The sequence below is a fragment of the Cyprinodon tularosa genome, unplaced genomic scaffold, assembly GCF_016077235.1.
Source record: "Cyprinodon tularosa strain WSP-4 unplaced genomic scaffold, ASM1607723v1 ctg332, whole genome shotgun sequence".
NCBI lineage: Eukaryota > Metazoa > Chordata > Actinopteri > Cyprinodontiformes > Cyprinodontidae > Cyprinodon > Cyprinodon tularosa.
In genome coordinates this window covers 2,570,876-2,597,253 of record NW_024039044.1, presented here as the reverse complement: position 1 = coordinate 2,597,253, position 26,378 = coordinate 2,570,876, and the positions used below count along the sequence as shown (strand labels likewise).

Genomic DNA, 26,378 nt, shown 5'->3' with positions numbered 1-26,378 from the left:
GACTTACAAATAGACGTTAAACTTTATGTTTGGAAAAGGTTTTGAAATTGTGAAAATGTCTCAGAATTATTTTGAAAGGATATAATTCAAGACAATACTGCAAAGCAGCTGGCAAAAAGTAACTTTCTAAAAAACCTTTTTTTTCCTCCTTTTTTATTTGACCTGTGAGAAAGAATATGTTAGAGTACTGATGCACAGATATGGATCTATCAGTGCACATTTATAGGAAGGTGAAAGTCAAAGAAGAGCTGCTAAAATATGGTCAGAAAAGGAGGCCTAAAGCCATATCACCAGCCCTATTTGAAAAAACCCCCAAATATTGTAGGACTTTTTTTCAGGTCACTGACTACTGGGCTATCGGCTGGTTCCAGACCAGCAACCTACTGGATTGCACAGCAGATGGGACTGGAACCAACAATCCATTGCTAGTGAGGTATATCCCTTTGGATGCTGGAGGAACAGATCTCAGCAGCCCCCGTTGTGGAAAAGGATATGCGAAAAGTCTGTGCACAAGCTGAGTCCCTGTCCCTAAGCATGCTTTCATGGCCTCGTTGGCGCAGTAGGCAGCGCGTCAGTCTCATAATCTGAAGGTCGTGAGTTCAACCCTCACACGGGGCATTTGCTTTAGCTTTTCCACTCCCAGTATTTAACCACATTTTCACCTTAACTTCTATGATGCGACTTTATTCGGGCTTTCGAACAATGATGGTTACATTTTCCCATAGGTAGGGCTAGTGGCGCAATGGATAACGCGTCTGACTACGGATCAGAAGACTCTAGGTTCGACTCCTGGCTAGCTCGTCTACTTATTGTCATTGTCTTACATTTCTGCGTGCTTATTCCGACTCAGCTGGTCAATCACTCGCAAGCTCGTAAAGCAGAGGCAGCTTGAAATCCAACCCCCATATGAGTAGAAGAGGCACAAAAATCCCCTCATTCGTGATTGATGCAAGTGACATGCAGGACTTGCAGACTCCAAAAACATCTAAAATGATCTACTGCAATCGAGTTTTGCCGTTTGAAAACCTTTACCTTCTCTTGAAGGGGCTTCATGGTTCAAAACTAGTGAAGGGATAAGTTCCACACTTTTAAACTTTTTGGGAAGGTCCTTTCTCAATTCACATGGAGTTTGGAACCCCGTAACGATAAGTTGTCATTACTGTGTTTTTTTTTGCCTGGTTCATTGAAAGGTGCTTGTTTACATTAGATCTAAGCAGATGTTATTAGCCTGAAAATGACAGCACCACTCTACTTGCATCCACCCCAACGGTTATTTGAACCAACAAAATCTGGCTTCTGGCATCGTTCTGAACAGTACATTTTGAAAGTATTGGTACATTTCTAAAAGACTGGGAGTTACAGGAGAGGGATTTCTTTAAAAGCAGAATTTTAACACATTCCAGGACTGATCTCTTTAAAACGTCACATTTTCTCCTCTTACATTACAAGTAGTTTGAAAAGTTGATTAGGAGTAGTATTGGGCATGGTAGGACATTGCAGTGGACACATATGTAATGAGAAAAATACAAGAGCTGCTGTAAATGTCACTGCTCATATTTGAGCAGGCTTAAATCTGGCATAAGAGATTGACGGTAAATGCCAGTTTATAGCAGAGGGTGGTTTCAGAGCACCGACCTCTGGGTTATGGGCCCAGCACGCTTACGCTGTGCCACTCTGCTTTCCTCATGAGAAGATGGAATTGGAAGGCAAAATCAATTACGTATGGTTTGGCTTTGTCATTTCATTAGCCACAACATTAATTTTGGACATTTTGGAACAATCTGCATGCAGATTTTAACTTTGAACATCTCTGGAATAAAATATATAGTTTTGCTATGCTGCACCAATCCTCAAGAGTAACAAATCCACTCTCCAAAGCACATTTCCTTGGGGACAGGCGATCCTGACCCCAACCTGCTGCGGGGATAAAACCCCCCCCCCCCAAAAAAACGACCACATGCTTGGCCATTCTCTATACCGGTGGGATTCCAGAGGTGCCGACATGGGGGAACACAAAGACAATTTGTCAAAATGGACCTCCCTCTTCAACTCTAGATAGAGCGATACAGTTCTGATGCTGAATTCAGAACAAGATTGCTACAAAACAAACTTTAAGATTCTCTCTGAGTCTACAGGAGTCGTGTTACTCAGACAACTCAGACTTACAAATAGACGTTAAACTTTTAACTTTAAACATCTCTGGAATAAAATATATAGTTTTGCTATGCTGCACCAATCCTCAAGAGTAACAAATCCACTCTCCAAAGCACATTTCCTTGGGGACAGGCGATCCTGACCCCAACCTGCTGCGGGGATAAAAAAAAAAAAACCCAAAAAACGACCACATGCTTGGCCATTCTCTATACCGGTGGGATTCCAGAGGTGCCGACATGGGGGAACACAAAGACAATTTGTCAAAATGGACCTCCCTCTTCAACTCTAGATAGAGCGATACAGTTCTGATGCTGAATTCAGAACAAGATTGCTACAAAACAAACTTTAAGATTCTTTCTGAGTCTACAGGAGTCGTGTTACTCAGACAACTCAGACTTACAAATAGACGTTAAACTTTATGTTTGGAAAAGGTTTTGAAATTGTGAAAATGTCTCAGAATTATTTTGAAAGGATATAATTCAAGACAATACTGCAAAGCAGCTGGCAAAAAGTAACTTTCTAAAAAACCTTTTTTTTCCTCCTTTTTTATTTGACCTCAGAGAAAGAATATGTTAGAGTACTGATGCACAGATATGGATCTATCAGTGCACATTTATAGGAAGGTGAAAGTCAAAGAAGAGCTGCTAAAATATGGTCAGAAAAGGAGGCCTAAAGCCATATCACCAGCCTTATTTGAAAAAAAAAACCCAAAGTATTGTAGGACTTTTTTTCAGGTCACTGACTACTGGGCTATCGGCTGGTTCCAGACCAGCAACCTACTGGATTGCACAGCAGATGGGACTGGAACCAACAATCCATTGCTAGTGAGGTATATCCCTTTGGATGCTGGAGGAACAGATCTCAGCAGCCCCCGTTGTGGAAAAGGATATGCGAAAAGTCTGTGCACAAGCTGAGTCCCTGTCCCTAAGCATGCTTTCATGGCCTCGTTGGCGCAGTAGGCAGCGCGTCAGTCTCATAATCTGAAGGTCGTGAGTTCAACCCTCACACGGGGCATTTGCTTTAGCTTTTCCACTCCCAGTATTTAACCACATTTTCACCTTAATTTCTATGATGCGACTTTATTCGGGCTTTCGAACAATGATGGTTACATTTTCCCATAGGTAGGGCTAGTGGCGCAATGGATAACGCGTCTGACTACGGATCAGAAGACTCTAGGTTCGACTCCTGGCTAGCTCGTCTACTTATTGTCATTGTCTTACATTTCTGCGTGCTTATTCCGACTCAGCTGGTCAATCACTCGCAAGCTCGTAAAGCAGAGGCAGCTTGAAATCCAACCCCCATATGAGTAGAAGAGGCACAAAAATCCCCTCATTGGCGATTGATGCAATTTACATGCAGGACTTGCTGACTCCAAAAACATCTAAAATGATCTACTGCAGTAATTCCAATGTTGTATTCATAAATGCTGCAATACCAGCAGGCTAACACTAGATGGAGCCAGATACAAGTTTTAGACTTAAGAAAGCCACCGTTTATACTTTGTACTAGACATGAAGCCACAAAGAAAATACCACATTTAGAAAAATGGTATCATTTTAATAAAATGAGCAATAAACAAACAACGACTCTTCTTCATAAAACAGCTTCAGGTAAGTTCAGTTCTACAAGACAAGCAAGGAGGTTTGTTTACAAAACTACTGACAGAGAAACAAGGATGAAATTAGAATTTACTTTAAGAAACCATTCTTTTAATCCTTTTACAGAAAAGTAAGGTTTGTGTTTGGTTGATTATTTTATTATAACAACACTGTAATGCATTCTCCCGATTCATATTTCAAAACTGATAATACAGAGATGATCCTGCAGATTATGTTTTACATGACCTAATTCACTAAGCTCTAACCTCTCGTACCCTTACACTGGATGATACTTGGATTCAGGTTGGATCTGAACACACAGTATGAACCACAGACAGTGTTTTTATCATAGCTGGCTATTTTCCTTCTGCAGGGACACTTTGACTCAGTCTTTTCTATTTCTGAGCATTGTTTGTAGCTGTGACTGTTCCCTGATCCCGTCTGCTCATCTGATGGAGAATTAGAAGGAACAGCGCAGAGACAATGAGAGCCACTCCAGACATCAGGAAGCCTGTGCCATAATTATCCATCTTGTCAATGAAGAAACCTAAAGAGAAAGTGGGAAAGTTTGATTATAAAGACTTTATTGTATGAAGTAATTAACAAGAATTTACTGTATATTTAATGTAAACCTTCAATGCACCCTGACTGTCCAAAATAAAGCTATATATACCCACTGCATATTATTACAAATAAGCAGGAAGAGACCATTCAATGATTAAGAGGAATTAAAATCAGGCAACATCACCTTCATAAAAGTTTGAAACTGGTTTCATAGCATGTCTTTAAAGTACAAGAAGTCCTGTAAAACATTAGTGAATAAGTTAGAAATAACTTCTGTGTCAGGCAAAGTTGAAAAATAGGTTCTAGCCTTTATGATCAGATTAGTTTTAACCCAAATGAAAAAAATCTCCAACCATGCAGAGAAACCTAAAATGTAAAACTATGATAATAAATCTTAAAATAAAGATGCATAAAAAAAAAACATTTTTTAAAATCATCCTATGAAATAAGTTTATCTTATATCCACTGTACTAAACTGATCATTTTGGAACCTATGATTACAGAGCAGGTGCCTGTTGCAAAGTGCAATTTTAAATCATTATGTTCCTCCAGTGTGTAATGTGCTGCTGAAAGGTTGTCATCATCTCCTGTATTTCTGATCTGACTCATAATGATCACATACCCCTGCAGCAGTTTCTAACTAGCAGAGGGAAACATGGATCCTCTGCCAGTTGGTGAATCCTGTAGTGTGTGTCCCACAGTCACATTTCAGGAGCTCAAATTACTGTCATTCCCTGATTTTTGCCCAGCCTTCTCAGAAATCCATACGTCATGTCACATTAACCATGCAAATGAAAAATGTAAGAGTCGTGTAATTTCCCACGCTAGAGTACTCCAATCTGGATGGGACCTGAAACAGAAGTATGTTTGCAGGAATGCCTGTTTAAAACAGGCTCTAACTATTTTTCTTACCGGTATTTTGTTTATTTTAGTTTTTAGGATTATGCATCAGGGTGCTTCTTTAACAATGTTCGAATAGTTTCTAGTCCTTTAGGCAGGACTCATAGGAGGGAGAAGTGTGTGTACATATAGTTGATGAAAAAAAAAACTATTTTCCTTGAAAATATACACTTGATATACTTAAAACAAGTAAAATTTAAAATCATTGACTCTATTATGTTTAGACTATATTTAGTCTAAACATCAAGGCTTTGTAGACATATTTGCTTCAATATATGCTCCCTTTTTATAACATCAAAACAGCTTAAGGTTGTTTTACATCACATTTCATATCATCCAATTGTTTCTGCTTCACATTTTTGCAAGTTTTCAAAAAAAACAAAAAACTTTTTCAAATAAATGGATTTGCCTTTTTGTCTCTGATGTTGTCTGAAACCATAAGATCTTAGCTGTTTCAGCAAACTGTATGAAGCAGAATATAAAAAGAGCCTCTGAAGAAAAAAGTCATTTGGAAAGAAAATTAATTTAGCAGCTTGAAGGGATCTTTATAAAACCAACAGCCGTGAAATTAGAATAGCAGCTTTTGATGATTTAAAACTAGGATCTGGATCTGGACATTTGACAAGATCATGAATTGAAAGTTCCTGCTGCATATCAGAGCTGTGTAAGGATCGAGTTCCCCCACCACCACCCACAAACACACAGACATTCAAAACCTTTTCTTTCCTAAGTTATCAGAATAATTGAGATATTATAAAACATCTGTTTTTGAAAAAAATGCAAAGATACAGCTGAGGCAAAATTATTTATATCCATTTAGATTTAGATAAAGTTATTTTAATTCAACTAAGAGTTGTGTCTCTGATGGTAGAAAAGACAAGCAGCTCTCAAAACATATAAACAGGAATAACTTAAAAATATAAAACTGATAAATTTGCATATAAATATGCTTGAACTGTGAATAGTTGAAGTATTAGTTGTAGATGGATGGAAAGACTGTAATGATGCCCTTTTCCCATTAACTGGACTTAAAATTAAGCATGTAAAATATGTTGGAGTTACGGTGATCCAGAACCGGTATCCATGTACAGGCACATGCACTGTGCAGGATTTGATATGTTGACAAACGGTCATATGAAAAGAACAGCAGACAACACCCAGACATGTTAACTATTACAGCTTACCAGCAATTGGTGGTCCAAGCAGGCCTCCGCTGCTGCGTATGAGCATGAAAAACCCCAGAGCACTTCCAAGTTTTTCCACCCCTACAATCTCAGGCAGCACCGTGATGTGGATGGCGACTGTGGCGCCATAAACCAGGCCGTGAGCGGCACTGAAAGCAACCAGCTGTGAGAAAGTTGACGCCAGAGGACATAGGAGTAAAACGGTACCGAGCAGAATCACTGTCACCGTCAGCTGCTGGACCTGGTCAGAGTAGAAAGAATAGAAACATTAAATTATATAAAAACATATATACACTACTGTGAAAATCAGTACCATCTGACAGATTTACTCTGTTTCTGTGTGTGTAGTGTAGTACCATAAGGGCAAACATACCGTCTTAATGAGTCTCAGGTTTGCCACCCAACCGAAGAACACTCGTCCAAAGAGGTCCAACACTGCAGAGATGGACATGAGGGCAGCTGCCTGGTATTCTTTGATGCCTTTACTGCGGGCATATGGAACCAGGAACAGAGATGGAGCGAAGAACCCCAGAGCAGCAAACACCCCGAACATGGAGTAAACCATGAACCTGCCATTTGTGATGAGCGTGTAATCCACATAGTTTTGAATTCCAGTCCTTAGTTTGCAGCTTTTTGGATTCCTTGTAGAGTTTTTGGTCAAACTAGACGTCTCATCAGGAACTTCAACATTGATAGTTTCCTGATCAGACATTTCCATTATGTTAAGTTCACTTTCTACTCGAAAGCTAAGCTTGGTTTCATCCAAGCCCTTCTTTAGGGGGCTTCGCTCCTCCTCTCTGACCTTATGAGCGTGTCTTAAAGTTCTCAGAGGCTTGAGCAGCATACCACAAACACACAGGTGGAGTTGCAGTCCCCCCAGGATTAGCAAAGCTCCCCGCCAAGAGAAACTGTCGATCAACAGCTGGAACAGAGGGGTGAGGCTGAAGGTAAGAATGCATTCTCCAGCACTTGCAAAGGCATTTGCCATGGGACGCTTCTTCTCAAAGTACATTCCCAGCATGGTTACTGTTGGGGTCCAGGTTAACGCATAGCCGAAACCTGCCACAAACAAACAGAGTAAAAGTAAAACCCATTCTTTGTTTTATTTTATTTTTCTTACTGTTAGATTTGCTTGATTAACTCACCATTTAGAAAACCAACAGTGATGTAAAGTTCAGTCAGGTTACGTGCTAAGGATCCCAACCCAACTGCTGCACTGCATATGAGCCCACCCATGAAGACCACAGAGCGATGACTGAAGCGTGCACTCAGAGCAGAGGCTATCGGGGCTGAATGGAAACACACAACACAGAGAACCATGCCATCATACATTGAAAGATCCCTGCATTGAACATATAGAAAAATATGTTATAAAGTGGGTAATAGGGGGGGCTGAATACTAATGAAGCCCAAATAAAAAATCAATTATAAACATTAACATTCCACAGGGCACAAATTATTTAACCATACTACTGAGAAGACCTAATAAGAGGTACATTAAGATATCAGAAATGGGTTAGTTTGAAGGAAAGGGAAGGTAACCTAAGATGCCAGGAGAGTTTTTAGTCCCTCGTGGGCGCCAGCTCATGAGGTTGTCTTTATTTTGTCATTTTTATGTACTTTATTAATACCCATATTAAATATATTTCTGATTTGTGTTTATTTCTGTTTCTTTGTGACCAGTTCTCAGGAGTTATCAAGAAGAAGTTTAAACCTTGTCTTTCTCTAAACCTCATGCCAAGGTGGTAAAGATTCTCAGTCATCTAGGGGTAGTCATTCAAAATAAGTTTAACAGAAATGGTGTCTTCGTGCCCCTCTCAAATCACCTATTTTCCTTGTCATCTTTTGAGGACCAGAATGTTCACATTTTGGAAAACAAAATAGGCGATTTGAGAGGGGCATGAAGGACGCCATTTATGTTAAGAAAGAAAAACTAACCTTAAACAGAGGGAGTGGACTCAGATTTAGGCTTTCAAAACAATACAATACAGCAGTTAAGTTAATCCCTTCCCTCTATTATCGCAACCCCAACGACTTTACAGGAAAACAGAAGACCTTGCCTATTCAGCCAGGCCAACAATTCCCTTTAACAGCCCCCTTTCAGAGACATAGTCAGGTATGGGGCATTGCAGGTTAACAAAACAAGCCAAATGACCCCCATTCCAAAGGGGTGGACCCGTTCGTCCGTTTTAATTTGGAAAAACAAGGCTTTGTTGGGCTATTGTATAAAGCCTCAAACTCAACGCTATTCCTGACATTTTGAATTGAAAAACCTTCTTGGATAGGAAGCGAAACGTCTTCAAACTTGGAAACAGTGCAAAAAGTCCAGTGGATTGTTGTTGGGGTTTTTTTTTGGAACTCATGCCATGGTTTTCCCCACATTTTGTTTGGTCTGTCACATAAACCCCTGTAAATAAAAATAATGGTTGTGTTTGGAATATTTTAGAATGTACAAAAATCTACAGGCTGAAGAACTGAAACACACATTTCCTAAAAAGGGCTGACCAAAGCAAGCATCAATGGGGCCCTAAACAAAATTGGATTTTTAGGCTTTCTATTTTTGTCAATAATATCACTCACTGCAAGCAACAGTCTGATGATCAGATCATTCAAACACCTACTGTAAACTCATTGCAGCTCTGGCAGTGATGTTTACTGACTCCTATTTGTTTACTGGTATGAAATTTATTCACAGTAAAGGTATTTGTTTATTACTTTTTGATTCCAACAGCAATAGCAATGTGCAAAAATAACCCATAGAGCAAGAACAGCAAACAAGTGAAATAGCTTTGATAAATAATACACTGTAAAAACAGACATAATAAAATCAAACAGATATCAGGCTTAGCTTTGTTTTCTAAGATTATTAGAATATTTATATATAATAATTGTAAAAAAAACAAACAAATAAATGTTTTTGGGGGCCCCTTAGCTGCCTGGGGCCCCAAGCAGTCACATATTTCGTCTTTTGCCGCTCCTGTCCAAACATGTTTAAAGAGACATTGTTCTCTATTTTTTTATGTTTATTTATAAAAAGCCCTCTAGAAGGAAAACCAGAGGTTGGTGGATTGTTACCTGCAATGTGAATCGTGGCCACTGTGATAGAGGTGATCCATGAGGTCCCTGCTGCTGTGGTTTCAAAGTACTGATGGATCTCAACATAAAACACACCAAAGGACTTAACCACACCAAAGGTCAGGCCGAACACGAAGAAGCAGGAGACCAGGATGAACCAGGAGTAGCCTCCATCTGGGGCCACAGGCAGCTCTATGGATTCCTGCCTCTTCTGGGGCTTCTCTGGAGGGTCCATGTTGACCAGCAATAGTTTCCACTATACTTTGACAAATAAAGAAAGAAAGAAAAGAGAAATTTAAAAAATATTTTGTGCAACAGTCAATAAATCTTAATCTAGTCAGACACAATCCTTCTCCTGCCATACTCCTGGCCCCATTCTATTTGTTTTGAAGGTTGCCATGTGTGTTTAGAGGATAGTTCCTTGCAAACTTCGAGGGTTAGCTCTTCCTAGCTCACAAACAGAGAGTGAGAAAGGCCATTAGCAGGGATATCTGACAACCACACTCACTAGCCAAAAGAAAGAGGACACCTTATCCAACAAGGCAGGCTGCAGAATACCAGACTGTGCCAACTAGGTCTAACGGGTTCAACGTGGAAACTTACCAAGGAAGTTATTTATAGATGCAACATGGAGCGTGAGGACTTATTACCATTAGTTAAATTTCACTTCTTCATTTTCCATAAAGATACTTGTTTTTTTACATGCAAGCGGAATAAATTAGAAATGTATTCAAAACCTTTCATATAAAGTTCCATTTTGTATAAATATTGTTGTACACAAGATCAGCTAAATGAGTAAAGATTTTTTCCATAATTTGAAAAAGATTCTAGTGTTTTCTGGCTATTTGAAAAAACAACCAAACAAAAGAAAAAAAAAAACCCTACAGACCTGAGGATAAATCCTCCCCAAACTGTGTGAGCTATCTGACTGGGTTTCCCTGATACTACCATAAAAAGGTGCGGTTGATGGTATGTTTACGGTGCAACAAAGAGCTGTTTGTTTCAGAAATATCTTCATGTTTAAGCTAAAAACTTCCCCAGTGGCCCGAACAAAACTCATTTACCGAGGGAGCACTTTGAAAACTTTGTAACATTGAAACTGTAGACATTGTATAAATTTAAATATACACAGTTTGTGACTTTTTACATTGTACCACACAAAATAAAAGAAAATAATGACAGTAACCAGAATCGCAAAGAAAAGGACAGCAAGAGGTAATCAGGGAGAAAGTTTAAAGAAGGGTCAGGTGTTAAAACAAAACTCCAAGCTTTGAAAATCTCCCAAAGCTCTGCTTAATCCATCATCTTTACATAGAGGGGGGTCAGAGAACCTGTAATCCTACCAAGAGTGGATGTCCATCTAGACTGAAAAGTTGAATGGGAGCATTAATCAGAGAAGTAGCAAAGAGAATCATGGTAACTCTGGAGGAGCTGTAGAGATCCATAGCTCAGGTGGATTCTATATAATTTGTAGAAGATTCCAGGAATCCAGCCTTTTCACAAAGGTTGAGATCTAAACTGAACACATCGTCAGGGTGTATTTGCTCTCTTTAATATTTGATTTTAATTGCTACTAGTGGAGCAAATGTTTTTTTTTTTTTTTATCAAATAGAAAGTATTCCCAGATCATTGCTTCCACGTTCCTTTTATGTCTCCGCTCTGTTTGTTCAAACACATATTTTTGGTTGTAGTAGAATGTTGTTCTAACTGAGCCTTGTTCTGGTTCTGCTGGAGGTTTTTTTCTGTTAAAGGGGAAATCTCTTCTCCTTTGTCAATAAATTAATGCTTGATAAAAGGGCTTACTGCAAACTCAATGACACAATGCAAGGTACTGTCTACTGGCAGCGCATGCTCACCCAGGAGGAGTGATTATGTCAACGTTTCAGAGCAATCTACTGGTTGTCCTAAGAACGAAAACTTTATAATGAATTTGTCTAATGAGTTGATTGATTTAACTCTGTGAAGTGTCACAAGATGAAGTGCTGTGAGTTAGTGCTATTTCAATAAAATTGAATCATTAAACTACTGTAAACCACCCTTATCTTAATATATGAAGATATTTTTTTCATGTGCATGGGTGTATCAGTTGTAAAGCATGAAACTTTGTCAACTCTGCTTACTGTACGCTTTACTATTAACACCCTATTTACAGCCATGATCAAATCACTGGTATCAGAAATGCAGCATGGCTGCCACAGTGTGAAAGATCATTGTAAAGCCAAAAATGTCTTTATTTAAGCTGGATCAATCATTAATGGCTCAACAGGCTTTACAGTAAGAAAGAGGCCTTTTAGAAATGTAAAGAGATTTTCATTTTATTAAGGGTAAGAAAATGAATATGATGAAGTTTCTTATTTGCCAATTTAAAAAACAGACATCAAACGGAGAGTTAAATAATCAGATTTATGTCAGTGTTCTTCTGTGCACACAAAAAGAACATACTACTGATCAACAAATAAAACCTTGTTGTGTGCACAGAATAATGTCCAATAACTAAGCATTTCTACTGTACGTTAAGAAACATACTAAAATCGGATCTTAGTACCTGATTTCCAAACATGCATACAAGCCATGTAGTTACTTTACCTCCTGGGTTCATTCACTTTGAAGCCATCATGTTAGTCCAGCAGCCAGCTCTACAGGCTTGGTGTGATCTGAATGCAGCCTGTCCTGTACTGCTGACAGTGGCGATGTCCTTCACACAGCAGAGGCTGCAACATGTCATAACAGGCAGCAAAAGCCACATAAGATAAATGAAATGCTGTGCAAATAGTTGATGTAACACGTGAGTCTAGTCTGACCTTTGAAACCAATTTTCCCAGGATTCCTCAGCCTGTCGACATGATGGAGGCCAAAGTACCGCTGGATTCACAGTAAACTAGTGTGTGATTATGTCAGCGGTGAATTTGCTGCTTTCTCAGAGGATGGCAGAGGTTTGAAAGGAGATGTTATCGTGTCATAATTAACAGCTTGAGATCCCCTCCTGATTAGAGCCTGATCTCTTGATGTTGCCTTTTACATGGGAAGTTACAGCATTAAACAGAAAGATAGAAAAGGAAATAAATTATGTCTGTAATATGTAATCTAAAATGATTAGCTCAGCATGAAGATCTATCCTGTATCCAAAACACTTTAGAGCCATGTTTCTCAAACAATGATACAGATGGTAGCACTCAGGCTGGCTTAAGTGGTACTCTAGTAAAATGCTTGGATTGACTATTTATCAATCTAATCTGAAGTAAACCATGGTAAACTGAACTGTGACGTAAGCCCATACAGTTCAGAAGATGAACTGTTCATGGACGTTGATCTTTGCATCAGTCAAACACTACTTACAGCAGAGTTTGAGGTCATATTACTTCCACAGAGTTTTAGTTTTTAAACCAGGAAAAAAGGGTTACAATTATGCCTTCTTTGTCACATGCTGAATCGTAAAAGAAATATATCCGAAGGCTGAATAAATGGAGCTGTAATCAGGAAAGAGGGATTAATTCTACTTAAAGTCCTTTATCAAACAGATGTTGATCTCAGTCTATAAGAAAACTTGAGCTCTACTGAAGGAGAAGGTTGCAGATCATGATGTGATCTGTGATGTTTAAACATCTAATAGAGTTCTTTTTCATCTTGTTGGATGTCAACAGACCATACAAATGATGTCTCTTCTCATCGAGTATATGGATGAGCCAACATTCTTACATTCAGATAGATGGATCGATAGATAGACGCTCAGCAAATTCTTCCACAAAGGATCAACTTTCTCGTGTCTTTTTTTGGCTACATTGAGCTAGCAAAGTTGCTGTGGAGGTGTTTAAAATGGAATAAGGGTCTTGTTTTGAAACATTAACCTAGTAAGGCCAGTTTATATTCATTTACAAGACATTAACCCAACTCATGAACTTCCTGTTTTTGGGGTGCCTTAGGTCAGTGAACAGGCTGACAAAGTTTGGTGAGTGGCATTTTGTAACTAAAGGTTGTTGTGTTTAGAGGACCAAGGGCAAAGGGCTTGGGCAAAGTTTGGATTTAAACCTGAGTCAGCAAGCAGCTTCAAAGAACATCTGCTGGGTCACACATTGTTCCTTTTATGCTCAGTTGATCACATCAACTTTAAATTCCACACTACTGTCAGCACATTAGGAGCATATAAAAAAGTCTAAACAGCCCAATATAAAACACTGATGTCTCTCAATCTTCACCTTTATGTTCTCCAGGTTTTCACATCCAGAACCATTTCCCTCTCATAAACAAGTGTACCATGTGTCTGTTACAGAAATGAAAGCAGGCTCCTGTTGAAAATGCTGTAATGGGGCATTTCTCCCCGAACTGTAGGGCAATCCAGTCCTGATATTGCTGCTGTTACCTTTTCACACTCGTATACCCACCACAGGAAACTGCCTATGTGTGAGCATATGACTTGGAATATTGCAGCATACAGTAGAACCAGGCTAGAGCAAGAGTTGGAGCAAGAGTTAAGCAATAATCCGAGCTGTTTTCGTATTTAATCTAACATCACAAGGACTCAGAGTTAAAACTGGCAGAATAATAGAGTTTGAAGGTCAACAGGATATACCAAAAAAAATATGTCTCTCATTCAATACTGGCTTTGTATAAATAACAAAAATGACAACAGGTGAGATGATGATAATATTGAAATGCATCTCCGGAAGCATAGCTGGATTTAGATATTGGTAGTACTCAAAATTTCACAAACCCCTGTTAAATGTCCAGATGCTAAGATAACAAGAAAAAACAGATAAAACAAAAATACAAAAAATAAATATAAATTTTTCACACCTGCTTGTCCGTCAGAGTCTTTGGGGATGAGGGATTCTTATCTCCAGTGGTCTTTGTTGGGGAATCACTTGACACACCTTAGATAACTAACTTATTGTGTGTTTAAAGTTAAATATATCATTGTATGTGTGGATTCTGTCTGGGTACCCTTTTACATAGGAATGACTGTTTTGTTGATTGTCAACTTTAAATTCCCCTTAGGTGTGAGTGTGTGGTTGTTTGTCAGTTTATTTAGCCAAACTCACCACTGATCAGTCTCAGAGGGGCAAATGTAAATGGGGCAAATGTTTCAATGGAGGAAATGTTTTATACAACTTTACATGAGTGTATACATCATTGTACTCATACTTTTGATCAGTCAGTCACCTTTGACAGGTCTCTGATGCTTCACCTGGCAACATTTGACTACCTTGCTTTACAGAAGTTATCCAACTGTTGTAGATTCTCTGTAAGATCTAGACCCAAGTTCAGTACTAAATAATGTTCTGTTTTTTTATTCAGGTGAAGCTCTGCTGTTGTTGGTTAGGGTGGGCAAACTGAGAGTGATGTTCCTCTTATTTTTGGCTTTCCAGCACAAATCTGTAGAACTGGCAGGTAATATGAATTGTTCATAATATCATCGACACTGATAGAGACCCCACATTGATGCAACCCCATACCATGATTATGCTACCACCTTGTTGCATACTGTTCCTTCAGTAAAGATCAGGCCTTTTTAATGCTAAATATACCAAGCCTTTCTCTGTCCGCAGACCAAAACAGAATATTCAGAAGAAATTTTGTCTGTTTTAAACCTTAATCTTTCATCCAAACAGAGACTTTTTTTATACTCAGAACATAGGTTTACCAGAAACTGTTGCTGCTCAACATTCTCCCTGCTCCATCATAAGCTGTCATATGTGGACGCACTACATATATCCCATGTACCTTTTTCTGCCTTAGGCACATTCTTCTTCAACTGTTTGAGCTGATGTAACAGGTTAATTTCTCCACTGTGAGATCAATAAAGTCAATCAATCAATCAATCAATCAATCAATCAATCAATCAATCAATCAATCAATCTTCTGCCTCCTGTGGCACCAGTAGATTTATCAGATTATGGTAGCTGAATGATGTTTTGTGCTGCTGAGAACAGTGTGGTATATTTTTTTCTATTCTTCCTGTGATCAATTAAATCCATTCATTCCTTTGCAAACTCTATTAATTGATGGTTTTATTTGAATAATACAAACGATAAATGTTATAAAGCCCAATTTGTGCATATGCTTTTACTGATTTCAGGTTTGTAATGTAGGCCTTAACACCATCATTCAGACTTGGGTGAGTATATTGTTGAGTCCCACCATTTAGCCTTGTCAGAATATTACTGATATTTGTGTTTTCTTATCCCTTCCAGTTGTTTCTCAGTCCAAACAATGCTTCTTTTGCGTTTTACAAAGGGAATCTATCGCTGTTGTTTTCATTCTATTCAGTGATTGTTGTCTTATTCAGAGAACACCTGCTGCTGTTTTCAGCTCATCTTTTCTTTTTTTTGTTATGTTTGACAAGTAGACAACTACAATGCATTTTCTGTTTGTTGATACAGTATGTTAACATGATAGTGATAAAAGGTAGCATGCCACATTCACATTGCATTATATTTTTGTCTATTCTGTTGTTCAGGGAAAATTGGCATCTTATGGCTTAATATTTTTATAAAGTCAAACTTTAAAAATATTTTCAGTAAGGTGTTACTTTCTGTTTCAGCTTTTATGAGTAGTATAAATGGGACTTGAAATGGACACATTTATTTACCTTTAAAGAATTTGTTTATAAGCTCATATTTTCTACTGCAATGGATGGGCCACCTTATTAAATCCCTTTTTAACTCCACAAAAGCTTTATAGTGCAAAGTACATATATTTCACTTTTAAATGTATATAGTTGGAAAATGATAGAGGCATTAACCCTCTATTGGCAGTCTGACCCTGTCCACCTAAACAGTTGGAGCTCTAACAATAACGGCACCTTAGGCAAGTCCTTCATTCCTCACATCAAACAAGCACAGACCAGAAGGTCAGAGACGTTAATGTTTATGTCATCACTATATAGACAGTAATTCATATTGCTTTCAAGGAAAAAAGAAACCAGAGATAAAATAATTCAGAATAAATATATCTTAGATAAACAGCAGTCTATAATTCCTTCAGCACCACTAACAAAAAAAACAACCTGCAAATTTAAAACAAAACATCTAAACATTGTCATGATAAAGAGTTGACTTTTTTGCAGTAATGTTTATAGCCCTGATTCAAAAGAACCATTAATTTCTACACATCTCAGGTTTTTTAGGAGGTTTGATACAGAGCCGAGGAGCATACAAACAAAATGGTGTCTCAACTCATTTAGCTCTGGTCCTGGGAGCAAAGAATGGACAGGTTTTGAATTCATACCTTCATTCATTCATTTCATTCATTTAACCTAACAGTCATTTTTTTGGACTTTGGGAGGAAGCCTGGAGACAACTCATGCATGCATAGGGCGAACATGCAAACTCCATGCAGGAATTTGACCTAGGATCTTCTTGCTGCAAGGCAATAGTGGTACAAACCACACCACTGTGCAGCATATGCATGTTTTAAATGTCATGCCTTCAGAAACAGGGAGCCTTTGTAGTGACACTTTTCCTGGTGTCAGGACTCTTGCAGCAGCATTTAAGATGAGACTTAGCAGTCTGATTAATTTTTGTTAAAGAGACCAGTGAATTTAAATTTAGTTTAGTCTGTAACCACATGATAGGGGGTCCTGGTGAAGTTGTCATTTAGTGCATTTCTGGGACCAAGAATCGTCTCCTTTCTCCGTTAAGCTGGAAGAAATAAAAACATAAACATAAAAAACATCCCCCCTGGATATTTTGGACACAGTGAATAGGCAACTGTTGAGAGCTAGTTAACTGGTTAAGGCAAAATAAAATTTTGAGTAATCATATAATTTGTAATGCTCTATTATCTGAGCTAAATGGATTATTTATATACTGTAAAAAGTGTCTCGAGTACACAACCAAACCCCTTTGGATCATTTCTATCTCCTATAATAACCAAATTGTAGTTTTTATTTTACCAATTTGGCACAATGTAAGACTTAGCCACTAGCTCTGCCTATTTATTAATCATGATGCTATTTCGTCATGAGGCAACCAAAAGAGGACTCAACTCAGGTAACTGAGACAGTGATATTTTAATACTGACCAGTCACCACACTGAGTTGGAGAGACTGGCAAAAAAAATACACAAAAGCAGAGGCTTGTCAAAAACAAGTAGAACAAAATATCTTAGATGCTAGGCAAGGTAGAAAAAATGTTGGAACACTTGACACAGTGACAGAGATAAACTGGCAGAGAAAGCTGCAGAGGGAGAGTTTATATAGGTAAGGGCAAACGACAACAAGACACAGGTGAGCACTGTCAATAAGGCTGATTAAAGGGGAACCCAAGGAAGGGAATTAGTCTAAATTAAGAACATAGATTAGTGCACCAAAATAAAAAAGGAAGTTCTAAAAACAACTGAGCCAGACAAAAAAATGACAAAAGGAAATGAATCTAATCAGCAGAGCTGCATGTGAGAATCTTCAACTATATTGGATGCAGTCGAGATGCATTGATAAACCTTCTTTAACTAACTTTTGTTAAACATTTAGGTTTTAAAAAGACATGTAATTTTGCAATTATTGAGACCTGCAGATTCTTTTTCTCTAAGAGTTTTAATTTCTTATGGGAGAACAACCTAGACAAGAAACTTTTACAGTATTTAGGTAAAACACAGCTAGGATGTTACACTACAAAACAAAAAAAAATAAAATAAAAAAACTGCCAAACACTATTTCTACCCTGTAGCTTCTAAGAAATGTGTGATCTGGTGGCAATTGATATAAATGGAATTATGTCAGCTCTATTTTACAGACGAAACAATAAACAATTCTCACACAGATATTTCATGAAATGCAAACCCTATTTGCACATCTACCATAAAACGAACATTAAAGATGTTTCACTGGTTTTACCTTATGGTACAGTACATTCAAACTATCTGGATGGACTCAATTTCTATGCATTTTGTGAAGGACAATGTCTGTAAGCTCAGATTAGGTGTTAGAACAGGGAAGAGGGAAAAAAAAATCCATCTTCCTTCTCTGGATAAAAATATAGAATTGTCCAAGTGTAACATAGTTAATGTGTTATAGAATTCCACTTGTCAGCATTAGAGACTGACATTTTTTCGGTAATCCCACGGGTCACGGGATTCCCGTGGGATTCCTGTGGGATGGGAGTATTAGTACCGATCACGTGATTGGGACGGTACAGGATTAAACATTAACGGGAGCAGACGGGAGCGGGGGCAAACCAATAGTAACTAAAAAAAAAAAAAACTAGGATCGATGCCAAAAAATAAAATAAAATAGAAAGAAAAAAAATCCAGTACTGGCGCGGCGCCGCCATTTTGTATTTTTTTTCCTTGAAGCCTACACTATAATGCGAGTCAAAAAACTACACGACCCAAAAACCAACAGTGCTTCCGCTCTGAGTTTTTCACCCGAGCTCAAAAAAAAAAAAACAAGAATGGGAGTGAAGCAGGAGCGGGAGTCATTCTGAATGGGAGCCGGATGGGAGTGGGAGTAATTTCACCAGGAGTGGGACGGGACATCTCCATCTCCATCTGAGCGTGTCTGTCTGAGCTCACTGCTGGACTCATTGGAACTCTGAACCAGCCTGAATGCTCTGTAGATTCCTGAAACACTATGGCTCTGTTCGAAAACCTAGGACGGGTCCTCCAAGGACGCGGTCTACCTAGACTGGATCCTTCGAAGTCCTTGAAAATAAGGAGACCGGAAGAGTTTTGGCTGTAAATTCGACCAGGTCTACCCTTCGGCGGGTTTTACCGCCGTATTATCTGTTGCTTAGCAACCGTGAACGTTGACACACAAAGCAGGAAAAGAATGAATACAGAAGTTTTCAAAACTGTTTATTTATTTCTTTTTTATTGTGAAGTGAACAAAGACTACACTCACAAGAATCCAGAGTGGAATAAAGGTTCCAACCACCGGGAGCAGGAACAAATAAAATCAAATGTAATGATAGAAACCTTAGTCAGTTAAATAAAATGCTGCTGTCATTTTGCACATCTCTGATGCTGCTGCTATTTTCAAATATACATTACTGTAAAAATGTCCATAGCTGCATATTGGTTATTTATTCTCCAGTTTTATATTGTTAAAACACTTTACAGTATTTTATTGTTTATATTTTAACTCTTCCCTATTATGTTATTCTTATACATTTTTCTAAGGTCTACATTTGTGTGACCATTTTCAATAATCTTTCTGCTGCTGTAAATTTTCCCATTGTGGGAAAATAAAGGGATTTTCTATTCTATTCTATGAAAGGGGTAGAAAGATATAAGTAAATCTAAACAATATATTTATAAAAAATATATCTGCAAAATCTCTAATATTCAACAACAAAAAATACGAAGTTAAGCATATTGTGCAAAACAGCAATAAAAAGATAAAAATCCTATCAGATTTATAGTCCCCACCCTGCAAATATATTAGAATCTGTCCTTAAATTACAGCCAAATCCATTTACACGGTAACAGATAAAAACCTTTAGATGAACCAAACATTACCGCCACATATCTGACTCAATAACCATTAAAACAACTATTTTCATTCATTTCAGATGGAATTATTCACAGAGTTGTATTATATTAAACAGAACTTCCAATTTTCACCACTGTTCGGCGCCAAGTAACCTTTCCTCTGATCACAGCTTGCTTGGTCTTGCAATGAATCCTGGGATATCCAAGAATACCGAGGATACATCGGACCCGTCCTTCAAATCGGGCAAAAAGAAGGACGCATTTTAAGGCCGCATAACGAGGACTCTTGGAATCCGACCAGACCTCTGCGCCGCGCTATGACGTAATCGGCCTTCGAATCCGGTCTTCTAAGGACGCGTCCTAGGTTTTTGAACAGAGCCTGTATCTGTCTATTCCTGTTCGGAACCCCTAGTCGGGCTACGGACTCCTGAATCTCGGAACTGTCCAGTTCTGAACTCATTCTCTTACCTGGATTGGATTCCTGCCTGCTCACTGGGGTTGCTGCATCAGGGACACTCTGGACAGCTCTGCGCTGCAGCTCGTTTGGCAGTCCATCAGCTGGATGGACTGAACTATTAAACCAGGTAAGTGACTCACTCGAATAATTATACCCTGTCAGATGATCATGGTCACTTACCTGTGTTTCTCCCTTCAGGGTGTCAGTGATTGGACAGTGCCCTGCCCTCCTCCTGCAGCCGCTGTGGTCCACTTATCCACAGCACCCCGTGTTTCTGTTCTGTTTTAATTTCTGTCATAGATTTCTGTCATAAGTTAGAAAAAGTTCAAATCATTAACATTAAGTAAAATAAATTTAGCAGCTGTAAGGCCTGTGGGTGTGTCAGCATGATCCAATAGGATGTCAGAGTTGCATTTACAGCAACAACAGTTTACCCACCGGAACATGCCATTGTCTAGTTGACTCTAAATGTGGCTGGCAGCTACTCTAACACCTGTCAATGTAATTGCTGTTACTACTAATAATCCAGACGTGTGTGATATACAATCAGATGCTTAATTGCGCGATACGCAAACAACAATGAGGTGGTAGTCATGTGGGAAGAGAGCAGGATAAATGTCATTTCTGCTCTCTGATTAGTTACAGAGTAAAGTTTCTGCTTAATTAATGTTTCAGGTTATCTTTGTTAATTTGTTAATGCCAGAGTGTTTCTTATTCAGCTGATGTCAGTCATAAAACATTCATGGCTTTGAGGTGACTTTAGGTCGCTCTGGAGTTTGTTGTCCTTTCTGGTGATTATATCACAAACAAAAAACCCAACTATAACTTAACAAAATTTCTTAGGTAAATAAAGGCTAAATGATATTCACAGACCTTTGTGCAGGTTGGTGTGTATCATAAAAATAGCTGCACACTTCTAGAGAGAGTCTTAATTAAATTTGTACTATTTGGTAAAATTGGTCAGGGTTTTTCAAGACATAACATGTGATTATAATAGTTTTAATTTTATTATGCCAAGTGTAGATACATAGATGAATGGAACAAAAAAAGTTAAAGAGTTTTAACATAGATAAATTCCCTTATTCTACTAGTTCCTAGAACCATTTAAGCTTTTGTTTAATAGCCAACCCGAGACATAAGAGAAAACAGAAAATATATAGCCTTTACTCCCTCACAGCATATTCAGGTGTGTCAGTTGCAAACTAAAAGAGCAATAACAATAGAAAGATAAAGATTCATACGTAAATAAAACTCTATAGAAAGAGCAAATAAATAAAAGTTAAAAAAACTGGAATAAAAGATAAAGATAACAAAAGATACATAAACTCCTAAAGTTTAAAGTGGTGCATTCTGTAAAAAACATTGTATTATTATATTTTTTTTTATGTGAAATCAAAGAGCATTGTAATAAATTTTTGTACAAATTATCAGTACCAATTATTTGTTGTTAATTACTAAATGATAGTCTATTTAAAGATTAAATTCTAAAGCCATAATTGCCACTGAAATAAATAATAAAATTCTGGATAAAACACTGATTGCTTAGAAACTTTTTTCCCAACTGTACTTATGATATGTTTTATAAGAGAAAGAAAACACAAAAAGTAGGGTACAAAAAAAGCATTCTTTCACACAGATGGGAACATGACTTTTCTTTTTAATCTTAATGCTGAACTTTGTATCAGCTATACAGAAAGGCCTGACTGAAACCATTTATTCTCTATCTATATGAGAAATAACATGCTGACTGCTTTGACCCAATGTTCTCTTTCTCTGGTACTATAGCAAAAAGAAAAAAGTTTCTCCTGACAAAAGGCAACACAATGGAATGAGGTTGTCCTTAAAAAAATAACTGTGGAAAAACAACATATTTTTAAAGATTCAGTGTCTCCAAATGCAAAAATTTGTTGGTGTTGATGTGAATGCATGTTTGCAACCTTAAACTGTGTGTTTGCGCGTGAAGATGATTGGTAAATGATCCGCCATCCACAGCACATAAGAACAGTAAAGAGCTGCGAAGGACAAAGATTTACCCCAGTGGACAATGTTCTTTGTTAAGTAGAGGAGAACCAGTTTTTTGGACATGAAAATGACTGAACTTCAAGTTCGGATCAGGCAGATGAGGTTCTCATTGTGGTTGTGCAACCGATGAATTATCTCACTATGGACTGAAATCTCTAAATGAGTGTTTCTTGCAACTTAAATCTATCCAATAAGAAATTAAAGTGGCTGTGAAGGCAATATTTGTAGATTTAATATGAACTCTTGATTAACATTACTCCTGATGACTAAAAGAACTTATCTTGAATCTAAAAAAAAAAAAAAATATTCATCCCTAGTTTAAAGATTCATCTAGTTTCAGATAACTCTCCTTATCAGATTGATAGCTCATTCATGCATTCTCTTCTCATTTCAGAGATAGTGGTCTGCTTTCAGTGGTTGATCATTTCTTTCAAACTTATCTCCCATTTCCCCCAATTACACACCTTCCCCTAAACATTGTCAGTAGTTTTTTGCTTTTTGTTCTCCTTTTAATTGGTCCTGCAGGAGTGTAACATCTGCACTAAAGTGTCAAAAAGAGGAGCAAACTGCCTTTTTTAATTTTTTCTTTAAATTGGCCATTCCTGCATTTCTGAAAGATCCATTGAACTGAATAAATTCATCATTTCATTTTAGGCCCTCTGTTCTTGATCTAAATGGTGGGATATGGTCTCTGTGGGGATTTTTCTTGCAGATAGCCGGCATCTGTCCTGTTTAATTGGATCCACATCTAATCGGAAATCTTTTGGTGAGCGCCCAGAGCAATGCCAACAGAGGAGAACAAACAGATCGTATCTCACGACAGGGAAGGAATCCAAAGGACATCTGTTAAAACAAACAAGAGCATAGCTAAACAGCCACAGTTCCCAATATAACCCGAAGGCATGAGATTATAGAACAACATCCACACTTCATTCCGTAAAATATATTTTAATTGCATTGAAAACCGTGTGATAACAGCAGCAAAATATTTGTCTATCCAGTGAAATCAGATGTAGTACAAGAGCCAGGCAGATCTGTAGCTATAAATGGACTTATGGAATTCATCTTTAAGTTTGGTAGGTTTAACAGAAGGTTCACATTTAGATGTTTCCCCGCCATGATACTTCAGTTGTAAATCAAGTTTACGCCATTGATAGTGATAGCATAATGTCTTGTGAACTTTTCCCCCAAAGCGGATGCGTTTTACTTTAAAACCGGGTATCTCTTCCTGTCAGACCCATGAAATTCCTGCTGAATTGCTGTGTAGTCCAAATAAAATGTACCTGGGGTCTATCTCAGATGGAGATACCCAAGCTCCTTTCAGAAAATCGTGTCGGTTGGGATCATCACCATTGACTTTTAATGAGCTCTAAATGCCACAACCTCGTTCCAACAGGATTTTCTGTAGGATTGGACACAAAATTGGATTTGGTGTTTTCTGGCCTTAAACCTTATTGCCCCTTATCAAAAACCACCAGTTAAGCCATATATTGTTGAGGGTTAATGTTTACATAATAAAGGATATTAACGGGGGAAAACAGAAAAAAAAAAAACTATGGCAAATCTACTAACAGCACAAATAAAGCTGCTCTTCACATTTTTTAGGCACATGCACTTTCGCTCCTTCACTCATTTTCTGCAAGGATCATCAGTTCATGGTTGAAGACCAGGGAAAGTCGTGTGCTGGACTCACTTTCAACATTTCAGCAGCAAGTTCTTCAGATCACACAGCCAAGCTCTTAACTGTAGCTGATGAGCTGCCATCGGTGTAGAAAAACTATGTGATGAAAGAATAGCTCACTGTGACTTTTAAACACCCCCTCCTCAGGTTCAATTTTAGAGCTGCGCCTCACATCTTTTGGGGCATCAGATTGTTGCAGACTGGTGGGACTTCAAAGCGTAATCACAGAAAAAAAAAGACTAATTAACTCACTTCTAATATATGCTCACAATAATGCTCCAACATTTAGATGAAAACTAAGATTGTTGATATTTCCTTATAGCTATGACCTTGTTGTCTTACAATCTTAAATGGTACACACTAATAGGAATTAGAGGATGCCAGAATAAAACAGTGTTGACGCTCATTAGGCTGGAGAAGATGACAAAACCATCCCTAATTAGTATGCTAGGGTGAGACACACTGCGCATACGATGGAGGAAACTGTTCATTCTGAGGATGCAGGAACTGGAAGTTGTGTTTGTGCTGAAAAGACTTGTTTTGTTAGAAAAAGCAGAGTTCTACAAGAAAAACATAACATATTTCTGTCGCACTTTCCTTTTTTTAATGTTATAGTTAAAACCAGGTCACAACAAACTCATCTAGAAGTGAACAAAGTCAGTACTAGATTAAAAAACCTCATTAGCATAAAAATTATGTATCTTCTCAAGAATCAGGCAGTACTTAAACAGAATAGCAAGCAATAATCTTTGGGGTCTTCATGGCAAATAATCCTTATTAAACTTCCCATCCAATCAAAAGAAAACAACGAAACTTTCTAACCACAGAGTTAAAGTCAAACATTAATGCAAGGTAAATAGTCAACTAAAACACGATTGGTCCGAGGGAGGGTGGCGCAGACTGAAGCTTTTATTCAATCCACGAAGGAGGCAGTGTGCATGAAGGTGTGACAGCAAACCTACAAACAAACAAGAAAGGAAAAAAGCTCTGTTCTAGTAGGACAGTGCCCAAAAGGTCAGTCGATTTAACCATTATTTATCTACTTATCTTTCTCATATTAGCAATGGTTTGGCATGTTATAAACAAGCAACATTGATCAATAGAGTTCATTTGTCTCTCAGTGGAGAAACTTACTTGTCACATTGGCTCGATGGTCAAAAGGAAGGTGCCAAAAGGAGGAAAAGGCGCACGGGGTATATACACTATATCAATAAAATAGATATTTATAAATATAGTTAAAGTGCTGGGTATTAAATATAAACAGGTTATTGTACAGGGTATTAACATGCTGCCAAAGGTTTAGCATCTCATTATAGGGGTGCATTTTTGAAGCCAAACATTGAACTTCACTCCAACTCATGCCAAATATGTTCAGAAGGGTTGAGGTCCGGACTTGATTGCCGGCTGGTCAAATTCTTCTTCACCAAAGTAGGTAAGTTATGCCTTCCAGTATAACCTCTGATTTTAGTGAATTAAATGATTGAGTGCTATATCATGTAGCTAAAGATCAGCTCAACTGATTTCCTACCTTTATATTTTTGCTCAGTAAAAACAATTTGCTCTTTACCATAAAAACTCTCTGGATAAATATTTGCAATTTATTTAAAGAAGCTTCTAAATCAGAGCTGCAGTTTCACAGCGCCTGCTGATATCAACATTAGAGGAACAATATATTCATTCTGTGACCTCCGACATACAGACTGTCAAAGGACAGGAAATTGTCCTACTTAAAAAAATTACCATAATCATAAATGTGTGGGAGTGTGCAAAAACTCTTATCTGAATACAGTGCGGGAAGGCAAGCTGAATGAAAAAGGAAAAATACTTCCACATTTTTATTGGTTTGTTTCACGCTTGAACTGCTAGAATAAATTGTAGAATATAAAATATATTATCTCTAATCCTGTTGTGCAGTGATGTTTGACTCAAATAATTATTTTTTTTTTCAGCTCAACAGTCATTTCATTGATTTTTAAAGAGGTAAAAAAGAAATAAGACAAAAAAAAACCATCCAAAAGTTGTTAGAAAGAAGAACAATCTAAAAAAAAAAAAAAACTCTGTTGTACTAAAACACGGATGTTGATAGTATTCTGGTCATGAAGTGAAGTTAAACCCTGTAATTTGTGTTCTGCAGGGGAGTGCAGATGTCTTTGGCAGCACAGTTGTGTCTGATTGCCCTGATGGAAAAAAAAAAGTAGGTTAAAAGGAGAACAAGGGATCCATCCCGATGAGATCTGCAGAAACAGGCTCCTCTCCAGTGGCTTGTAGGTGTTGTGGTGTATCTGAACTGAAAAGAGGAGTTAATGCAGGAGGGAGGT

General features: G+C 37.9%; 1 protein-coding gene and 4 non-coding genes across 6 annotated transcripts; 4 read left to right on the top strand and 1 right to left on the bottom strand.

Moving 5' to 3' along the window:
* The first annotated feature begins 545 nt into the window (after positions 1-545).
* trnam-cau lies at positions 546-618 on the top strand. Its single transcript has one exon. It is a non-coding gene; the product is annotated as a tRNA-Met (tRNA).
* Positions 619-728: 110 nt separating this feature from the next.
* On the top strand, positions 729-801 carry trnar-acg. The gene has a single exon. It is a non-coding gene; the product is annotated as a tRNA-Arg (tRNA).
* Positions 802-3,095: 2,294 nt separating this feature from the next.
* On the top strand, positions 3,096-3,168 carry trnam-cau. The gene has a single exon. It is a non-coding gene; the product is annotated as a tRNA-Met (tRNA).
* Positions 3,169-3,278: 110 nt separating this feature from the next.
* On the top strand, positions 3,279-3,351 carry trnar-acg. Its single transcript has one exon. It is a non-coding gene; the product is annotated as a tRNA-Arg (tRNA).
* Positions 3,352-3,690: 339 nt separating this feature from the next.
* On the bottom strand, positions 3,691-12,225 carry si:dkey-246g23.4 (uncharacterized protein LOC559426 homolog). 2 transcript variants are annotated; one of them, XM_038294013.1, is made up of 6 exons: positions 12,062-12,225; positions 9,476-9,736; positions 7,546-7,689; positions 6,774-7,459; positions 6,401-6,641; positions 3,691-4,299 (listed from the first exon to the last, which is right to left on the bottom strand). In XM_038294013.1, the coding sequence occupies exons 2-6, from the start codon at positions 9,708-9,710 to the stop codon at positions 4,148-4,150; spliced, it is 1,458 nt and encodes a 485-aa protein (XP_038149941.1). In that variant the 5' UTR covers positions 9,711-9,736; positions 12,062-12,225; the 3' UTR covers positions 3,691-4,147. The 2 variants fall into 2 exon arrangements, with proteins under 2 accessions (XP_038149941.1, XP_038149942.1); XM_038294014.1 differs by having other exon boundaries at positions 9,476-9,731.
* Positions 12,226-26,378: the final 14,153 nt, after the last annotated feature.

Bases quoted from the DNA above. Each gene is read 5' to 3' on its own strand.
- si:dkey-246g23.4 (XM_038294013.1), bottom strand. From the start codon at position 9,710: ATGGACCCTCCAGAGAAGCCCCAGAAGAGGCAGGAATCCATAGAGCTG. The intron at 7,460-7,545 runs GTGAGTTAATCA...TGTTTGTGGCAG, and splicing joins CACTGTTGGTTTTCTAAATG to GTTTCGGCTATGCGTTAACC. The intron at 4,300-6,400 runs GTAAGCTGTAAT...CTTTCTCTTTAG, and splicing joins GCTTGGACCACCAATTGCTG to GTTTCTTCATTGACAAGATG.